At 43.6% G+C, this 16530-nt stretch overlaps 1 protein-coding gene across 4 annotated transcripts in view; it reads right to left on the bottom strand.

Annotated features, from left to right (window-relative positions):
* sema6a (sema domain, transmembrane domain (TM), and cytoplasmic domain, (semaphorin) 6A) overlaps positions 1 to 16530 on the bottom strand; it is a 107282-nt gene that overhangs the window by 21707 nt on the left and 69045 nt on the right. For all 4 annotated transcript variants that reach the window (XM_035165416.2, XM_035165415.2, XM_035165414.2 and 1 more), the window contains exons 8-15: positions 16018 to 16137; positions 15418 to 15506; positions 12681 to 12898; positions 10485 to 10616; positions 8332 to 8490; positions 5418 to 5591; positions 3596 to 3736; positions 3406 to 3483 (exon numbers count right to left, since the gene is read on the bottom strand). In XM_035165416.2, coding sequence (XP_035021307.1) covers positions 3406 to 3483; positions 3596 to 3736; positions 5418 to 5591; positions 8332 to 8490; positions 10485 to 10616; positions 12681 to 12898; positions 15418 to 15506; positions 16018 to 16137 — 1111 coding nt within the window. The remainder of the gene's footprint in view (positions 1 to 3405; positions 3484 to 3595; positions 3737 to 5417; positions 5592 to 8331; positions 8491 to 10484; positions 10617 to 12680; positions 12899 to 15417; positions 15507 to 16017; positions 16138 to 16530) is intronic.

Below are 16530 nucleotides of genomic sequence, written 5' to 3' on the forward strand. Positions count from 1 at the left end.
TGAGGCAGAAGTCCCAATCACATGGGCCACGGCCCGGGCAGTGAGGGGTGACAGTGCTTGAGGGCCATCATATGACGCAGAGAGACCGAGTTTCGGAGATGTTATTCTCTGACGCAAACTGCATCGAGACCTGTTTTCTTCCTGAAAGACCACCAAGCAGGCAGTAAGGAGATCTGTGAAACAGAGCGGACCAACTGTCAACCAGGATCATAGTCACGCATGACAGCTTTTCACAGTCCTCCCCAGCTCCCCGTCTCCTCGCCACTCCTCCTCCTCCTCCTGTCCGTCCACCCGCCTCTCATCTTTCTCACCCTTCGCTGGTCACAATTATAGCATGAAGAAAAATGATTTTCCAAAACAGCATCACCCAAGACCTTATCCCCTGATCAGAGCTGAAACCGTGAACCTGACAGCAAGGGCAAATATGGAGGAAAATACAATTGGATTCTGCTGTAACGCCCTCGAATCAGAAACAAAGTCAAAGGCAGCCTTTCATGTATATTCACAGTACATGGGGGAGATGATTGGAAAATGTCATACTCTCATTTAGTATTTATCTTTTCCCCCAGTTTGGCAGCACCTTAATTGGGACGACAATGGTACATTTTACTCTCCTGATTACCAATTTCCCTTCAAAAGCATTCACCACAACAGCCACACAAACAACAAGAGCAGCGGCATCCTCTTTTCATTTCTGGGGGTACGTTTAATCTGCTTATCTGATTTGCTTATCATACACAGTCATAATCACAAAGCAGACACAGAGCTGCACAATTACAACAGTCTAAGCACAAATGCGGTCCAGGCTCTGCCGGATTTTCCTCGTCGACTTCATCACCATGTCCCACCCTGCCATGAAATGTTGTTTTCCGTCTTTGATAAGACAAAACACTGGCACCCTTGTGGTCATGGTTTCCAATATAGGTTGATAACAATATTGCAGAGTGTGAGGCCGCTTTGAGATGAAGATTACACATCTTAAATCCCATTGGTTTGTAGATTAATTAACAATGAGCAGTCACACTACACATGCAGTGTCTGGCCCTCGCTTGGCACACACGAAAGTGACTGAACCGCTGTGTGAAGCCTCGGTTCACGTCCCACGGCAGCTGCATCATAGCAGCTGAAGTGCAGTAGTGTTTTAATGTGACACTACAGACGTTTCAGCTCAGAGATAAGATCCCACTGCAACCTCATAATGCATATTTAAAGATTCAAACTGTACATAACCTGGAGGCCTCCGCGGGCCACATTTTATATTAACTTACATCCGATGAGATTATTATGTGAGATGTGTGGTTGCTGAAATACAGGTCAGGCATGATAGCATTAATTATTCATATTTGGAATGAATGGGCAGCTGGGGACTATGTACTGCACATAGTATATAGTGTAAAGAAGTGTGTGTAATGTTTCCTCAAAGTCATTTTGATTCATGGCTTTGATTTACAAAGGAATACCTGCAATGAACTGGCCTGTAATAGTCAGGGGCTCACCAGGTATTAAGTCAGTATATGTGCAGCTTTTATTAGACCATATCTCGGATTTAGAGAAAAGTCTCTGACACTGGCTTAAATATTTAACAAATAATTATGGATATGCTACGAAACACAGTCGTGCACCTAGTTTACATAATAACAGCCATACACAATCACATGCAGTCATTTTCAGGAACAGGGGGGTGACCGGGGACCATATTGCAGGAGACCAGAGTGCAAGCTGTTTATAGGCAGTAGGTATAAGAGGCATAACTCCACATGGGAAAGCTGGCACGCAAGCACCGAGGGCCAGATGGAAGAAGAAAGGAGGGGTGGCATGCACGAGAGAAATGATATGTTAGAGGAAAGATGGAAAAAGAAAGGTGGACAAAAATAGATAGACAGACGGGGGGCTTAATGCGTGGAAGGTAGGCAGGTAGCTGGTTAGGCAGACAGATAAATAAAGACAGCCAAGGAAACAGGAAAAGAGATGTGCTGGAAATGGTTTTTTTATTTTAATGAGGAATCCAAAAAGTAGGAAAAAAGACTGATGTTAAGAAAGAGCGAGCTTCGTCTTTGCGGGGACTTGTTTTGACTGCGAAAAAAACCACTTTTTTATTCAACACCAAAATACCTCTGACTCTCCCCTCCCTCGTTTCATCCCTCCTTCTGTCCAGTCTGGCAAATGCTTCGAATAGCTCACCACAGACCAATAGCTTCTACCAGACCTCCCATCCCTCCGCCTCTCACTAACAATTACTGTACAGTGTCAAGGTGCCAAAGTGTCAAGGTGGAAACTCAATCAGAACGGTCCAACGCTTCTGCTTTTGCAGAATAATAATGGGATGGGGGTTGTGTTTGTTTTTGTTTTGCATGTTTTGTGTGTACGTGTGGGCATGTGGTGTATTGACATGCCAGAACAATCATTTTCCAGCACGGGGGATCAAATCCATTCGTCGTCAAATAGCCACTGAAGCGGCAGAGTCCTTTTGTTATGACTTCATCGGTAAAACGTTTTTTCCCACCACAAAACTCCATACGCTGTTTGTTCGGAGGGCATAATTTGGCTCTGTGTCGCAACTACAGCCACAAATTACAGTAACCGTGACCGTTGAGCTTTACCCAGCTCCGCTTACCAACCTCCAAGCCTTTTCGAACACTTTCCTTCCATTCATCCTTCCAATAGCCCCCTTTTTCTGGTGGAGGAAATTGCACTTACTCACCATAAAATTAGAAAGATCACAGACACGACAAATCGAGAAAGGAAAGCCACCAGGCATGACAAAGAAGAGGTGCGGATACTGTTCCATATAACTTGTGAAGTCTTGTAAACCACATGTGTCACAGGCTTTTTTACGATCAAGCATTATAATGGTTTTTCTCAGCTAAACAGATGGAACCAGCTCAACGTTTCATGTGTTTACTGTATTGTTGTTGTAATGGAGGAGCAATCATCACTAATGCAGGCTTCATACATCAGGAGAGATCATTTTAGAAGTGACAAAATATAAAACTGTCAAAATTCAAGTGATTCTAGAGATATGAAGACAATATAAAGTTAATGGCCCATTTAACAGTAAAGGTTAATGGTGTGGCGTACAGTTTTAGAAAATGCAACTCAATATTTGAAAGATCATATATTGTTCTACCACTTTATAGAGAATAAAAAATACCCATGAGCCTTAGCTGCTATTACTCTGGAGAAAAGACAGTGAGCGACACCATTTAACCTAACCTTTCTTCTTATATTGTTATGTGCACAGGCATCTATCTATCTGAGCTTTATTTTTTGGGGATTTGACTTTCACATCCATGGAGGCACTGACAGTGCAAACCACCTGTCACCCAACCTTGCCTATGCATTAAATGAGCAGGGTTTTCAGAGCACAAGGCAAATACTGTTATGACTGTGTTTGTGTTTACTTACTTCATGTTGCCAACCACCTGTCTGCAGGCTCCCTCTGACACCCAACCACAGTACGGGTCTCTGGAGGCTATACAGGACCTGGAAGTCAAACACACACCTTTAGCCTCCTGTCAGATCGTTCCACTCTCTCAGAGGGGATCAGAGTTGTTTGACCGTTTGAGTAGAAAGGAAAACTTTGTATCAAACTTACTTCTTGCATCTTCCATGTCTTTCACAGCGGGACAGTGGCACTTTAACCACACAGGAGGTGAACGCAACCCACAGAGAATGACTCTTGCTGTCTATCAGCATGCCAATAATCCGCTTGTCGTCCACACCATCTATACTGCACCTAGGGGAGGACGACAGAGTTTAGGATAAAACCTGGATTATTCCATCTTTCATTCATCTATGTTGTTTTATTGGGACAGTGTCAACTCAGAAGAGAGGTGAGATGTTGCAAAACGAGATTTAACTGTTGATTTTAAAATACAGTTGAGCTAGATTGTGGCAGAGAGATACTGTAAGGTCAGGGAAAACAGATAATGCTGGACTTGAGAACATGGGGTCAGAAACAGAGAGAGATAAAGGGAGATAAAGAAAGGGGTGGTACAGATACAATGGATAAACAGACAGATGGGCACTGTGAGCAGTCAGCAATAACACTGCACTTAACTGTAAAACCCACTAACGCTAACTCAACCCCCTCCTCCTGCTCCACCATTCCTCTATCCCTGCTAGCCTTCTTTGTCTCCTCGCCCCCATAGCAGCGCACGCTAATCCCTTTGGGCGTGTCAAGCATCTTTCTATCCCTTCTCTCCATCCATTCCCCTCTCCATCCCACCATCCAGCTCCTGGGATTTAATCTCCCCTTCGCAGTGCACTGGTCCCCGTAATACCGCTCTCAATTAGGGCTTAGAGTCCATCTACACTGGGTAATGCGCGGCAATCGGGCCTGTGCTGATCCTGCCAGCCAGGCGGGAGGCAGGCAAAGTCACTTACTGTACGCGACTGAAGCCAGATGGCCGGCAGCCGATGCCGATGCTCGGCCTCAGCCACAGAGACAGAGAAGAAACAAGAGAAGCAGAGAAGAGGCAAGAAAGAGACACAACCCGGGGAGGGAGGAGAGGGCAGGGCCTGCCCTTCATCCCCTCCATACGCCATGTCACATGGCCACAGCATGTTGGATAACAAACAGTGGTAACCTTGAAAGCCCTCCTGTCAAGCCCTCACTCTGCTTCCCCTTTTCTTCTCGGTTGTCTAACGTATTCTCCTCTGTGCTTCTTTCCATCCCTTCTCTCTGGTCTTTACCTCTCTTTCTCTCCCTCCTCTGTTTGTGCTGCCAAATCGGTCCTGTTCATCCATTACCCCTCGACTAAACATTTGCTTTGGCAGGGTTCCTCCATGGCCGATTTTTCCTTATTCACTTCTTTTCCAAATACGCGACAATGCTCAGTCGCTTCACGCCACCGTACCCGGCTCATGAAAACACACATACGACAAAAGCTCACATCCTTACATGCACCAACAGCCATGCAATGTATTAGAGAAAGATCAAAGCCTGCCTCTGAAGACAAACACAGACCTCAGTGTGTGAGTGTGTGTGAGCGTGTGTGTGTGTTTCCTTTAATCAGCCAACGATTTCGAGGAGCTGGGCTCCACTATGGTTGGGAACCACAGCACTAGGCGATCCAGAGCCTTGGGGTCTATGTCTTTAATTTAGTAGCTGCGGTTGGACAGAGTGTAACCTGATAAAACTCTTTTAAATGATAGAGTAGCCATCTGGTTGGCTGACTTCACTGTATCATGGGTCGGGGGAACCGACTGGTATTGATGGAGCTGGTGGGCTGGTGGGTTGGTGGGTTGGCTGAGTCGGGAGATGGTTGGAAAACATGCTAAATCACACACACACTCTATCTCTGCAACATGCACACATGCAACAACTGACTTTTCGTTTGTAGCAACTGTAGCCATGTGTTTTTCTATTTCTATCCATCTCTCACACATGCATACGTGCACGCAGCACTACGTACTTGTCAGGGTTGTAGACGTTGAGCTCCTCCAGGAACAGGCTATCGTTGAGAAAGCCATTGTTCACCTTGGCCAGGAACTTGAGGATGATGCCTTTCTCAGATCCCAGGAAGACCACCGTGTTGTTCTTGTGGGGACCCGCCTCACCGTCCACGACAATACGTGTCAGACGATACCTGTAACCAGGGATACCCAAGTTGAGTAAATCAACCAGTTAATCAGTTAGTCAGTAGAGGAATAAGTTAGAGGAGCAACAAATGGTAAAATAGAACATCAGCAACGGTTCAATCAATAGAAATATAGTAGTTGCTAGTTCTTTCTGTCTGTCTTTATGTGACTCTCATATCTTGAGAACCATTCATCTTCAGCTTCACAGGTATGTATTGATAAGGGACCAAGGAAGTGCAGTGTTGAATTTGGTGCAATTTGGACACGTTGTCGATCACAACAGAGAATGTGCATACTGCTTCAAGCTTCACTTGACCTTGAACAAACAGGTGAACAGCTATGTTCTGTGGACTGGGTCTTTACTTGCAACAACCCACTTACTGTAACCAGTATTACCACAGGCCAAGCAAACAGCCCTTACCAAACGGACACTGAACTAGTAATATATAATCAATCAAACAGGTTGCCTACCAGCATTGTGTCAGATGTCTAAAAGGGCACAAGGAGCAGCAGGGGGAGATTACGCTCTTTTATTAATCTCATTAATTGATTGTTATTTCATTAAACTCAATCAGATCGCCATAGGGCATTTCAGGTGGTTGCTCAAAATAAAACACAACAGTTGTAAGCATCACTGTCTGTTGTAATTGACAGCTGCTGGTCACACAGCTTGGCTCAGCACCGAAAAAACATTTTCAATAAAAAAAAAGGAGCAGATTCAAGTTCGATGAAATTATACAAATTAGACACCTGCCACTCAAACTGTTTTAGATGAATCAAATAATAGGGAATGTTTTTCAGAAATACCCTCTACGGTTACTTACTTTTACCATCTAATCTCTGTATCTATCTCTCAATTAGTTTCAGGGCCAAGAAACTCTTAAAGTTATCAAAAAGCTATCGTCTCATTAACGTGTATTAGGCAAATCCTTTTTTTCATGGTTTTAATTGAAAAATCCGGTATTTGCAAATTAAAGGTGAGATTCTCTTGAAAACCAGCAGCCCTTATTAATGGTTTACTGAATGTTCTCTATTTAAACGTGGGTGGTAAAGTAGTTGCTGCTCTGAAGGTGAATTTGTTTTGAATGTGGTGAATGTAAATGGAACCAGTTTACACCATGAGCCCATTCAAACAAACACACACAAGGTCATATCCTCTTATCCCATCTGCCTCCTGTTTTCTTTAAATATCTCCTAAAAAGCTCTTGTGACTTTATCCAATCAGCAGTAGCAGCGGTGCGAAGGTTTAATGTGTTTTTTTGTTCCATTCAAGCAGAACAGCAGCTCCGAGGACTGTGTCAATATGATTTGATCTCACAGACATAATACAATCTCAAGGACTACGACGTTCACTGTCTTTGCTATTCAGGATAATAAAAAAATCTCAAGAGGGGTAATTCTTCAGAGTGTTGCCCACTTCCATTTCAATCATTGTGTAGAGCCAACTGAGGTCCCTGCCACTGCACAACAACTCTCAGGACAGAAACACTTCTTCCTTTTCCCATCTGCAGCAATCCTCTGCAGGGTGTAACAAGGATTCAACCCAATTACTGTTATTGTTTTCCAGCTGATTTCAGCTCAAGAATAGTATTTCACTTGCAGATTCACAAGATTGCGACAGGCCTCTTAAAAGGCCTCACTCTCTTCCACTCCACATGTCTCCATGATGCTTTTTGAGCTTACGTAATGCTTTTAACTGCTGCCTGCGACATACACGCGGGGCTCCGCTCACTATAGTGTCATTTCAAATCAAATAAAAGAGTCTGATTACTGATTATGTAAAGACCGAAACACTGTGTTATTCATATTATGGTCGTATGATATAGCGCACTAATGAATAGAGAGCGGTGTAGGGATAACCTTGATGAAAGCTGCTCGTATTCTGACTAAGCCTGCACAGTATGTAGGTCAAACCTCAGCAAAGTAGAAGCAAGATGTGATACGACGCAAATAATTTGTCGGAGCTCTCTATGTATCTCATCTTTAAAGTGATGTTACCACCACTGGGGCTTGTCAGCGGTATGGCACGCTCTGCCGAACTCAAATCACGAGCAACTCAATTCAGAACCAGGTCCATATTAAAAACTGGATTTTATTTTTTATTTTTTACTTTTCTCAAAAAGCTCTGTCAGCTAGTTTTGCCATGCCACCGGGATGTGCTGTCATATTCCCCCAGGATGTTGGTTGCAATGTCTGTGTGTAGTGTAGCTAAAAGCCAGACAGACCTTTATGATCAAATGATATCAGCCACAGTGCAGTGGCTTTTGGGAAACGGGCTAACCTCCAGAAAGTCGGGAGCAAAGCAACCACAGAACAAAACACAAAAATCCTTTTGACTTCAGGGTCTTCTCTTTGAAATCTCCTCAGAGGATTTAAAACCAGCAATTGGCAACAAAGCAGCGATCATCTTCTTTATCGATGAAGATATGAAATCCCATGAAGACGTCTCATATAACTAACAGGCTTTAGCATATAGACAGACGCCATTGAGAAATCAAATTATTCACTCTCTCTCTCTCTCAGTCACTATAGAGTCAATCTGGGAGAATGGTGGTATAGTATTGCGTACATCAGCGTTTCCTCTACTACAGAGAAAATAGGTCAGCGGCTAGTTTCTGGTGGAGTACCACTGTGTTTTAATGAGCCGCCTGACTCTCAGAGCAGCACTTCACCTAATTATTGTCCTGGGCTGAAGAGCGGCTCACAGAACCTCTGATGACGGCGGCCTGTGGAGTGTGTAATATTTACCGGACCATGGTCTTGAGGAACCAGGGCCTATTAGCGATGGAGGGCACGGCCTCGTCCATCAGCGGATGCATCTTGATGAAGTTGAGTGTGTCATCGGGGAACTCGTTGGATACTTTGTACCTCTCCATGGATGGTGGAGTGCCGGCACAGTTGCCAGGTCTGCGAAATGGAGAGAACAAGAGGGTGGCGAGGAAGAGGGATGATGGAAGAGAGAGAAAATAATTGTGAGTAGACTGAGGGAAAAGCACAAAAAGAAAAACTGCTACATCGACTGTGGCGGGGTAATGAGCAATTTGTCACAGCTTGAGCACCAATGGAAGACAGAAAGTTCTACTTCCCCAAAATCAATGTGAGTGCAGCTTTAAATTACTAAACTCTCATTCCAACAGGCTTTGGTCAGAGCTAAGGACATAAGATGCCTTATTTTCTCTGGACTCGGGTTAAAGCACTGAGACATTCTGTCTATCTGATCCTTTTACAGGGAGTTGTTGAGCTGCTTGTAAAAGAGAAGCTGCTTTTGATAGCATATCCCCTTTGCAGGCATCTCACCTCTGAGAGCTTGTAAAAGCCCTTTACTGCATGGTCTCTGATACCCTTCCACACCACGTAATCCTCACCAGGTCCCAGAAATATTAGCCAGCTGGCCTCTGAATGTCTGACGAAGAAATGTAGGGACCAGACCATAAAAATAGCCTCACACACAGACCTATATAATAATGGTTGTGTGAATTTCCTGTTTCCTTCATATGTTTTTTCTCCTCTGCCAAGAGGTTAGGATTTCACCCACGTCACCCCTGTTTGTTCGTAAGCCAATGGTACCAAAAACAACTGAACACATTTCCACAAAACTTGATGGAAGTACGCGTTATGGGTCCCGAAATAAGTCATTACATTTTGGTGCGTATGCAGGTGTTTTTTTTCATTTTCTTTATCATTGTGAGATATATATATATATATATATTTGAGGCATATTTAAACATTTTCACTGTTTCACCACAATTAATGGATCTTAATGAAAAAAGGGACATTTAGAGGACTGATATCTATGAGTGTGTGAAATTTGGTACAGCTTAGTTGACCACCAGGGTCAGTCAAAACTGACCCTGGTGGAGGTATGTGCTCTTCTAAATGCCTTTCTAATTTAACACTGTGATCTGTGCATGAGGTTAAACTAAAGACTATGTGAGACTTTTAAGGACAAACCTCTTTTATAAAAAATAAAAAATGCAACCGTGCAAAGGAAAATGTTTTGCTGCCATATTAACTCTGTAATGAAAACATATTGGTCTCACATAACGAGTCAAATTAAGTGGCGACATTTGCTGAACCATTTATCACTGCAAAAAAAAAAAGAATAGGAGACAGGAACCGGCAGAGCTACAACGTTTTCTTTGCTGTAGCTACATGCGGACATATGGAGAACAGAACTGAAACAGACATCCCTTCAATGTGAAAATCTGTAAACGCTTCAGTATGCGAGTGTAACACATGGAGGAACAGTCTGCTGCGGGGCTAGACCTAGGTGGCATTGTTACAACTCCCCGTCTGTTTGCCTGCAGATAAAAGGTCTGAAAGCAACCAGGGGATGGGAAAGAAATCAGACGCATCCATCACAGCACAAACAACGCAGGGTATATCAGCTATTTGCAATGCCTGAACTTATTGAACATACATACTAATTGAGGAAAGAGTGTACACTCAGTCACACAAGGCACAAAGATGAAGGGTACAGGATCTGTGTTGGTGTGGCGCCGCCTCGTCCGCCTTATGGGAACACACACACACACACACACACACACACACACACACACACATGCAGGGTACCAACAATTATCGTGGCCCAGATCTTTGTAGTAAATCTTTTTTTTTTCTGAGGATAAGAGAGCGGCTCTTCGTGCACTAATTAGCAAACGATAGATGGGAGATTGATCAGGGTGGTGCATTTGTGGCATTAGCCAGCCATCTGTAAAAATGATAGTGAGCCCTTCTTTGATGCAGCTGCGTGGGGAGGAGAGGTGAGGTAATGGGTTATGGGGTAAAACTACTGGGGGAGGGGAGGTGTTATCTTTGTGCATGTGTCTGTGCACACAGTATGTAGGTGTGAAACCATGTGTGTGTGTGTGTGTGCTGTAGTTAATTAACTGCTGCTGTACCTTGGCTTGGGAACCTTATCCTCAGGAAAAGCGGTCCAGGTAGAATCTGGGGATTTCTGCTCTTTGAAACGCCCGGTGAATGTGTTGGCCACCTCCTCCATGTCGTAGGCGCACACCGCCGAGCCTGGAATACTGCCACAAAAAAAATCCCACATAAGCAATCCCCTCGACTCAACATATAAAAGAAACGTCTTGCCAGGTTTGGACCGTCACCAGGATACCAAAAAAATGGTTTTACAGTCCTGTTTTAGAAGAGTTAAATTTGAATTTTTTTCCATGTTGACACTGGGTGATACACTCAATGTCATGTATTTGCAAGATGAGAAAAACATATTTGCTTTCAGACTGAACATTTTTCTGAAATTACCGGAAGGGGCACAAATGTCCGAGTCAGTTGATAAAGACATCAATTTGGAAAGAAAATGAGTTTTTGTCGATAAGGGCCGACACCAGTGTTGATGTGCTGTAAACAAAAACACCTGACTTCCGCAAAACAGAATTTCTACGCCATGTCCTGCCTCCTGCTTCTCTAACCAGGTGCCACTCTTCAGCTGATGTTTCCTACACTCTCCTGTTGTTGTGAACGTGTGTGACTCAGATAACCTTCTGCTGCAAACTCGGGAAAATGGTTCTTATCCAATTTCCCAGACATTTTCTTCGAGCTTAAGAAAGTGTCACGGTCTCTTTCCTCACTTCCCTCATCCATAAAATAAAACATTTTTGAAGGCGAAATTTATTTCTACGTTTATTGTTTGAATTGTTACGAATCTGGTCGCAATCATTCTACTTTCTGTATTGAGTACTGTTTCAGTGCTGTTATGTCAGAGTGTTATTGCACATACTGTAGTACTGTGTGAGTTACAGTGTCTGTGCCTGCCAAGCCTCAAGAGGACACACATTCCCTAACCCTGCCTTCCACGACTGGGTTTCCCCAAAAGCCTCGAGGCATCAAAGTTCAATGTTAGGCAAGAAATATTGGAAACAGATTATCTTATTATTGCTCGTTGCTTTAAGGGGGGAAACACCCATCTTGTCATATCAGTGGAGCCACTGGCTTTATTCCGTCTGTGTGGAATCAATGCATAGCTGATTGCTGAGTCATTTTTCAATTTTTCACGCTTTCTAAAATAAAAACTGAGAATTATTTATTCTCTAGCAGACTTTCTATCAAGAAAGAGTATGTTTCTCTCTCTCTCTGGATGCTCTGGCTGTTGCATCATGGGTTAAACTCATCATGTAGACAACGGGGAGACAGCGTACACAAGGGCAGTATTATAAAGAACAAGGTCAGGGAGCTGTTAATTCTTGGCTTAGCTGCAAAATTGTGGTAATTACGATCTGCATTGGATATGCACAGAAAGATAGACAATCATATGTCTGTTTATAGCAGGCGGCTAACAAGGCAGAGACATGGTGATAGCGATTGAAAGCGCCGGTTGGCAGGAGGCGGGCGGTTGGCCGGGCAGCAACCCAGAGGGACAAGTGGACGACACAAACCCTGAGTGCTGCCTACAGCGTGAATGTGCTCGCTCTAATTTCCACCCCTGACTATGAAATAGAAAATTAATGTCAGGAGCAAAACCAGCGCTTATGGAAAAATTACAGAGGCACTGCTTCATTGGGCTTTAATGTCCATTAACCATGCTCAATTGCACTGTCACAAGCAATTGTCTTATCTGCTAAAAAGCAGCCATAAAATGGAAAATTACAATATGTGCGAGCTATCAGCCAGGCTCTATGACTTTGTGGTAATTTTCAATTTAGATAAAAACTCCCACTGCCTATGAATATGAAAGCAGTTCGGCGTATGAATTATGAAAAGGAAAATAAAATTAAACACCTGCATGTCAGAAGGGCAGAAAAACAGTTTTGACAGAAGATGTAAATGTTGACCCAGTAGTCGAAGGAATTACACGTCGCCAAGAGGCACATCAGTGGAAAGCGCTACTTACGTTAACAAAGGTCAGACTGTCATAATGTTGATGAATTGAGGGCATTTTTAAAGGTATTTCAAACTGAGGAAGATAATCGGTTTAATAAACGGAAAGAGCAACAGTTGTTGACACACATGTACTCATTTGAGACTAGAGGAAAAAAAGACGGCTGCATAAAATGAACTCAAATCACTTCCATCTGTTGCTGTCATCAAACCTCTTGTGGTAAAGTTGCTTTTGACAATGACTTATTCAGGTTTACCTGTTGTACGGTGTGGAGAAAGTTGCCATCACCACGTCCCTCCCGTTGATGTGGATGACGTCTGTCACGGCCTGCAGGATGTTGAAGTAGAAGTGGGAGTCGCCGGGTATGGAGCAGTTCATCCGAGACTTCATGAAGGAGGTCCACTGCTTCTCCAAGACACGAGGTGAGCCCCCTCTGTCGTTCTTACAGACCCTGGCCACTCGAGGAAACACCACCTGAGCGAGACACAGGGTTACATTTGAATAGCTCAAGGTTTTATGTCAACAGTCACTTCTGCCACATATAACTAAAAGATTTAGTATTAAGTCAAACTGTGGTCGTATGCCTCTGCCGACCAGTGCAGTTTCAGTCTATATACATTTCTTCCAGACTCATCTGAGGTCACAGGGATCTTTGACCTTTGAACACTGAAATCTTATCAGTTAATCTGTGAGTCCAAATGAACGTTAGTACCCAATTTGAAAGGATTATCTCAAGGTATTCTTGAGATAGCATGTTCACAAGGCAAGAAATGGCTTAGTTAGGTCAGAGCGACCGTGAACTTTGACCTTTAGCCAACAAAGTCTAATTATTTCACCCCTGAGTCAAACTCTACCAAATTTTGAGGACATTCCTCAATGGTTTTCTTGAGATATCGTGTTCATACGAATGGGACGGAAAACCTGAAAACATTGTACTTTTGGCCACTGGTGGTCTTCAGCCCAGAGGCATAAAAAAATGTCATGTTGCAGAACCAGAGATATCTTTTTCTTTCTTTTAAAAAAAAAGAATGAAACTTGAACACCTGTAACTCCCTGACAAGTGGAGCTCCTGATATGATCAAAAGCTCCATAACAGCCACTAAATGGACCTGGTGAGACTGTTTTCTCAACTGCTGTTTCCAAACCTTGAAGCCGAAAGAAGAACGTTGGTTTTTTGATTCCCTGCAGTTCTCACTAAAGACCCCGTTTGACAAAAAAATCTCTGGGAGACTCCACGGTGTCTTAATCCAGTGTGTTATCACTTCGTAGAAAATTAAAGACTCAGAGGAGTAAATTGGTGTGTTTGATATGCTGTTGAAGAGTCAGCACCTGGCAGCAGAAAATTTAGAACCTCCCGCTTCAAAAAGGAGCCGGTGCTGTAATTACAACTGTGCCGTAAGCTCGTGTAGGCAGTATTGTAATTAGTTGTTGTCACACTATACTTAACAGCAATAAATCTAACCCTGACCTGAAATTGCAACCCAGAGTAAACAGTGTGAATGGGAGCTAACATGCATTTAAACCAGCTTTCTATACACACGCCCACAGTCAACCACACACACACCCTCAGCCTTGCATATGCCGCAACCCTCCAGCTTCCAAATCTATCACACACACACACACACACACACACAAATATGCATGCAAAAATCACCCAATCTCAAATAGGAAAAACACACCAAGACGCTCTCACACTGGTCTATTCTCTGTGGGATAATAGAGCCCTGAGATTACCGAAAAGGTATTACACAGAACAGGTGAGACTGTCAAGTCTAATGTGGAATTATGTCAGCTTTACATATTACAGTTCAGTGTGTCGTATTTCCTGCTCGCTGCAGATAGCTCAACGCGGGTTTATCTCCGTGTCACTTGGGCAGAGCGAGACAAAACACACATAAATGGTGCGAACACACGCACACATCTATCACGTAGAAGAAATACAATGTACAAATAATACACTTCAGGCTTGTTAATTTAAATTGTGTCCAGATAACAGGGTAACAACCCCAACATTAAAACTAAAGCAAAGAACAGATAGCTATTGTCAGAGAGGACCATTTGAGCGTATTAATAATAATACACTATATCTTACACTGCTCTCTGCACCATCACTTCTACCAACACATGTATTGCTGTTATTTTCTTTGTATTTTCCGCCACTGTTTAAGCACCAGTACCGTTTTAAAAGTATACATTTAGCACCGGTATCAGACAAAAAACCCAAATGACACCCAACCCTACATGCATAATTATCCTGGCATCGCTTTCAAAACATCCACCATCTTGAGAGGCGTGATCTGCATTCATTGCTCTGTGTAACACGCGCACACTCTGTCACTTCTGGCAGCAAATTCATTATTTCTCTTCCTTGTTACCTCGTCTCATCACCTCTCTTTCTTACTCTCCCCTTTGTGGCTCCTTCCACTTCAATTTCACTGGTGTAAAATGGGTATTGAGAGATTCATTTTCATATCGGATTTTCTTCTACCAATTAAACTTTCCCAAGGCCGGGTGGGAAACTGAATTGAGGAGTTAATAGAAAGAAAGAAAAAGTCTGGTAATATCCCTCTGGTTGAAAAACCTGATGAAATCCACTTTCCTCTTGAACCGCTCCTCCTCTACTCCGTCTCGTTTCTCGGGGACACTCGGGAATTCCTCTCGGGATACATTGAGACGACAGGTCAAACGGGAGCGCAGCCGGACGGATGTGGACCCGCAATTCAAACTTTACATTTAGACTTCAAAATGAGATCTCCAGACACCCACATTTCTTTTTCTTTTTGAATCTATTTTTGGTGCTGCATCCTGTCCAATGTTTACGTGCTACTGAAATATGCTTTGTCCACTTTACAGCTCCTGAAAGTCTCCTTCTACTTATTTAATACACCAATATCCTGTTAGTTTCCTCAGGCGCTTCCCGATTCTCTTGGTAAATAGGATGTCACCTCTGATTAGAGTTCAAACAATAGCAGAACAATGGGACCTCTGCTTACCTTTCCCATCGTGTTGTACTCCATTGCAATTTCTCGAAAGAAGAAGTAGATGAAGTCCCCATAATCGACTGCCTGGATGAAGTAAGGCTCTGCAGGACGAGGAAAATATAATAAAACATGAGTCAAAGTGAGATTTAGTCGTGACAAAACAGTTTTGACACCGTATTTCACAGTAAACAGCCACAATATCTGTCATATTATGCAGAAAAGCACCGACTGTGAGCCTTGAGTGCCTCAATATATCATCCATCATATCAGCAGAACACTTTGCATGCAAGGGAAGAGGGATCTCTCTATTGAGTTTTGACAGGCTGGACTTGTGGTTGTTTCTCCCTGGGGCAGAGCAATTTCCTGGCTTCATCAACTGTATCAGGGCAGGTTGGCAAAATGACTGCATCAAACGGAGCGTGGAGCATTAGCATAAGTGCCCCTGCTCTTCAGACACAGAGGTGCGAACACACATATAGCATAAATCAAGAACAACACAAACATATGGCGAGGAAGGCATTTTCCAAATCTGGCTTGTTTTCTCTCTTGTCACTCAACTTGGGGCTTTCTAACTACCGGGAGGTTGTTTTTGTTTGTGAGTCCCACACTCACCTTTCAGCCACTTGGAGTCGTGTTTGACAGTTCGCAGAGTCGGGCTGTCTCCTAGGCTGCGATAGATGACCGCATCGATCGCCAGAAAGTCTGTTACGGTGGCCGAGTACAGCTTGCCATCTGGAGGCAGAAAGAGTAATAAGGAGGGAAGAGGGAGATGGAGAGGGAAGAAGAATGAAGAGAGTGAAGCGGAGTCAAGAGAGTAACACATAGAGTCACTCAGAGAGTTGTGCTCTCTGTGGCTAGATACACAAACAGGTTTTAGATGGCTCAGACGCTGGAAAATGAATGAATCACACGGACTGCAGAGACTGTTTGATGGACATCAAACAGACTCTACACACTTAAACACGTCGTACATTTGAAATAGCTCACTCTCCCAAACGCTCCTCGCTGAAGCGCTGCACTCGCACCGTCGCTCAGGGCACCACAGAAACCCACAGTCACACACATGCTCCGCGAACACAATCCACCACCAGCATGACCTCAGCGGGCCTCGGCTGTAACCACAGT

The sequence above is a fragment of the Hippoglossus stenolepis genome, chromosome 9, assembly GCF_022539355.2.
Source record: "Hippoglossus stenolepis isolate QCI-W04-F060 chromosome 9, HSTE1.2, whole genome shotgun sequence".
NCBI classification, from domain to species: domain Eukaryota; kingdom Metazoa; phylum Chordata; class Actinopteri; order Pleuronectiformes; family Pleuronectidae; genus Hippoglossus; species Hippoglossus stenolepis.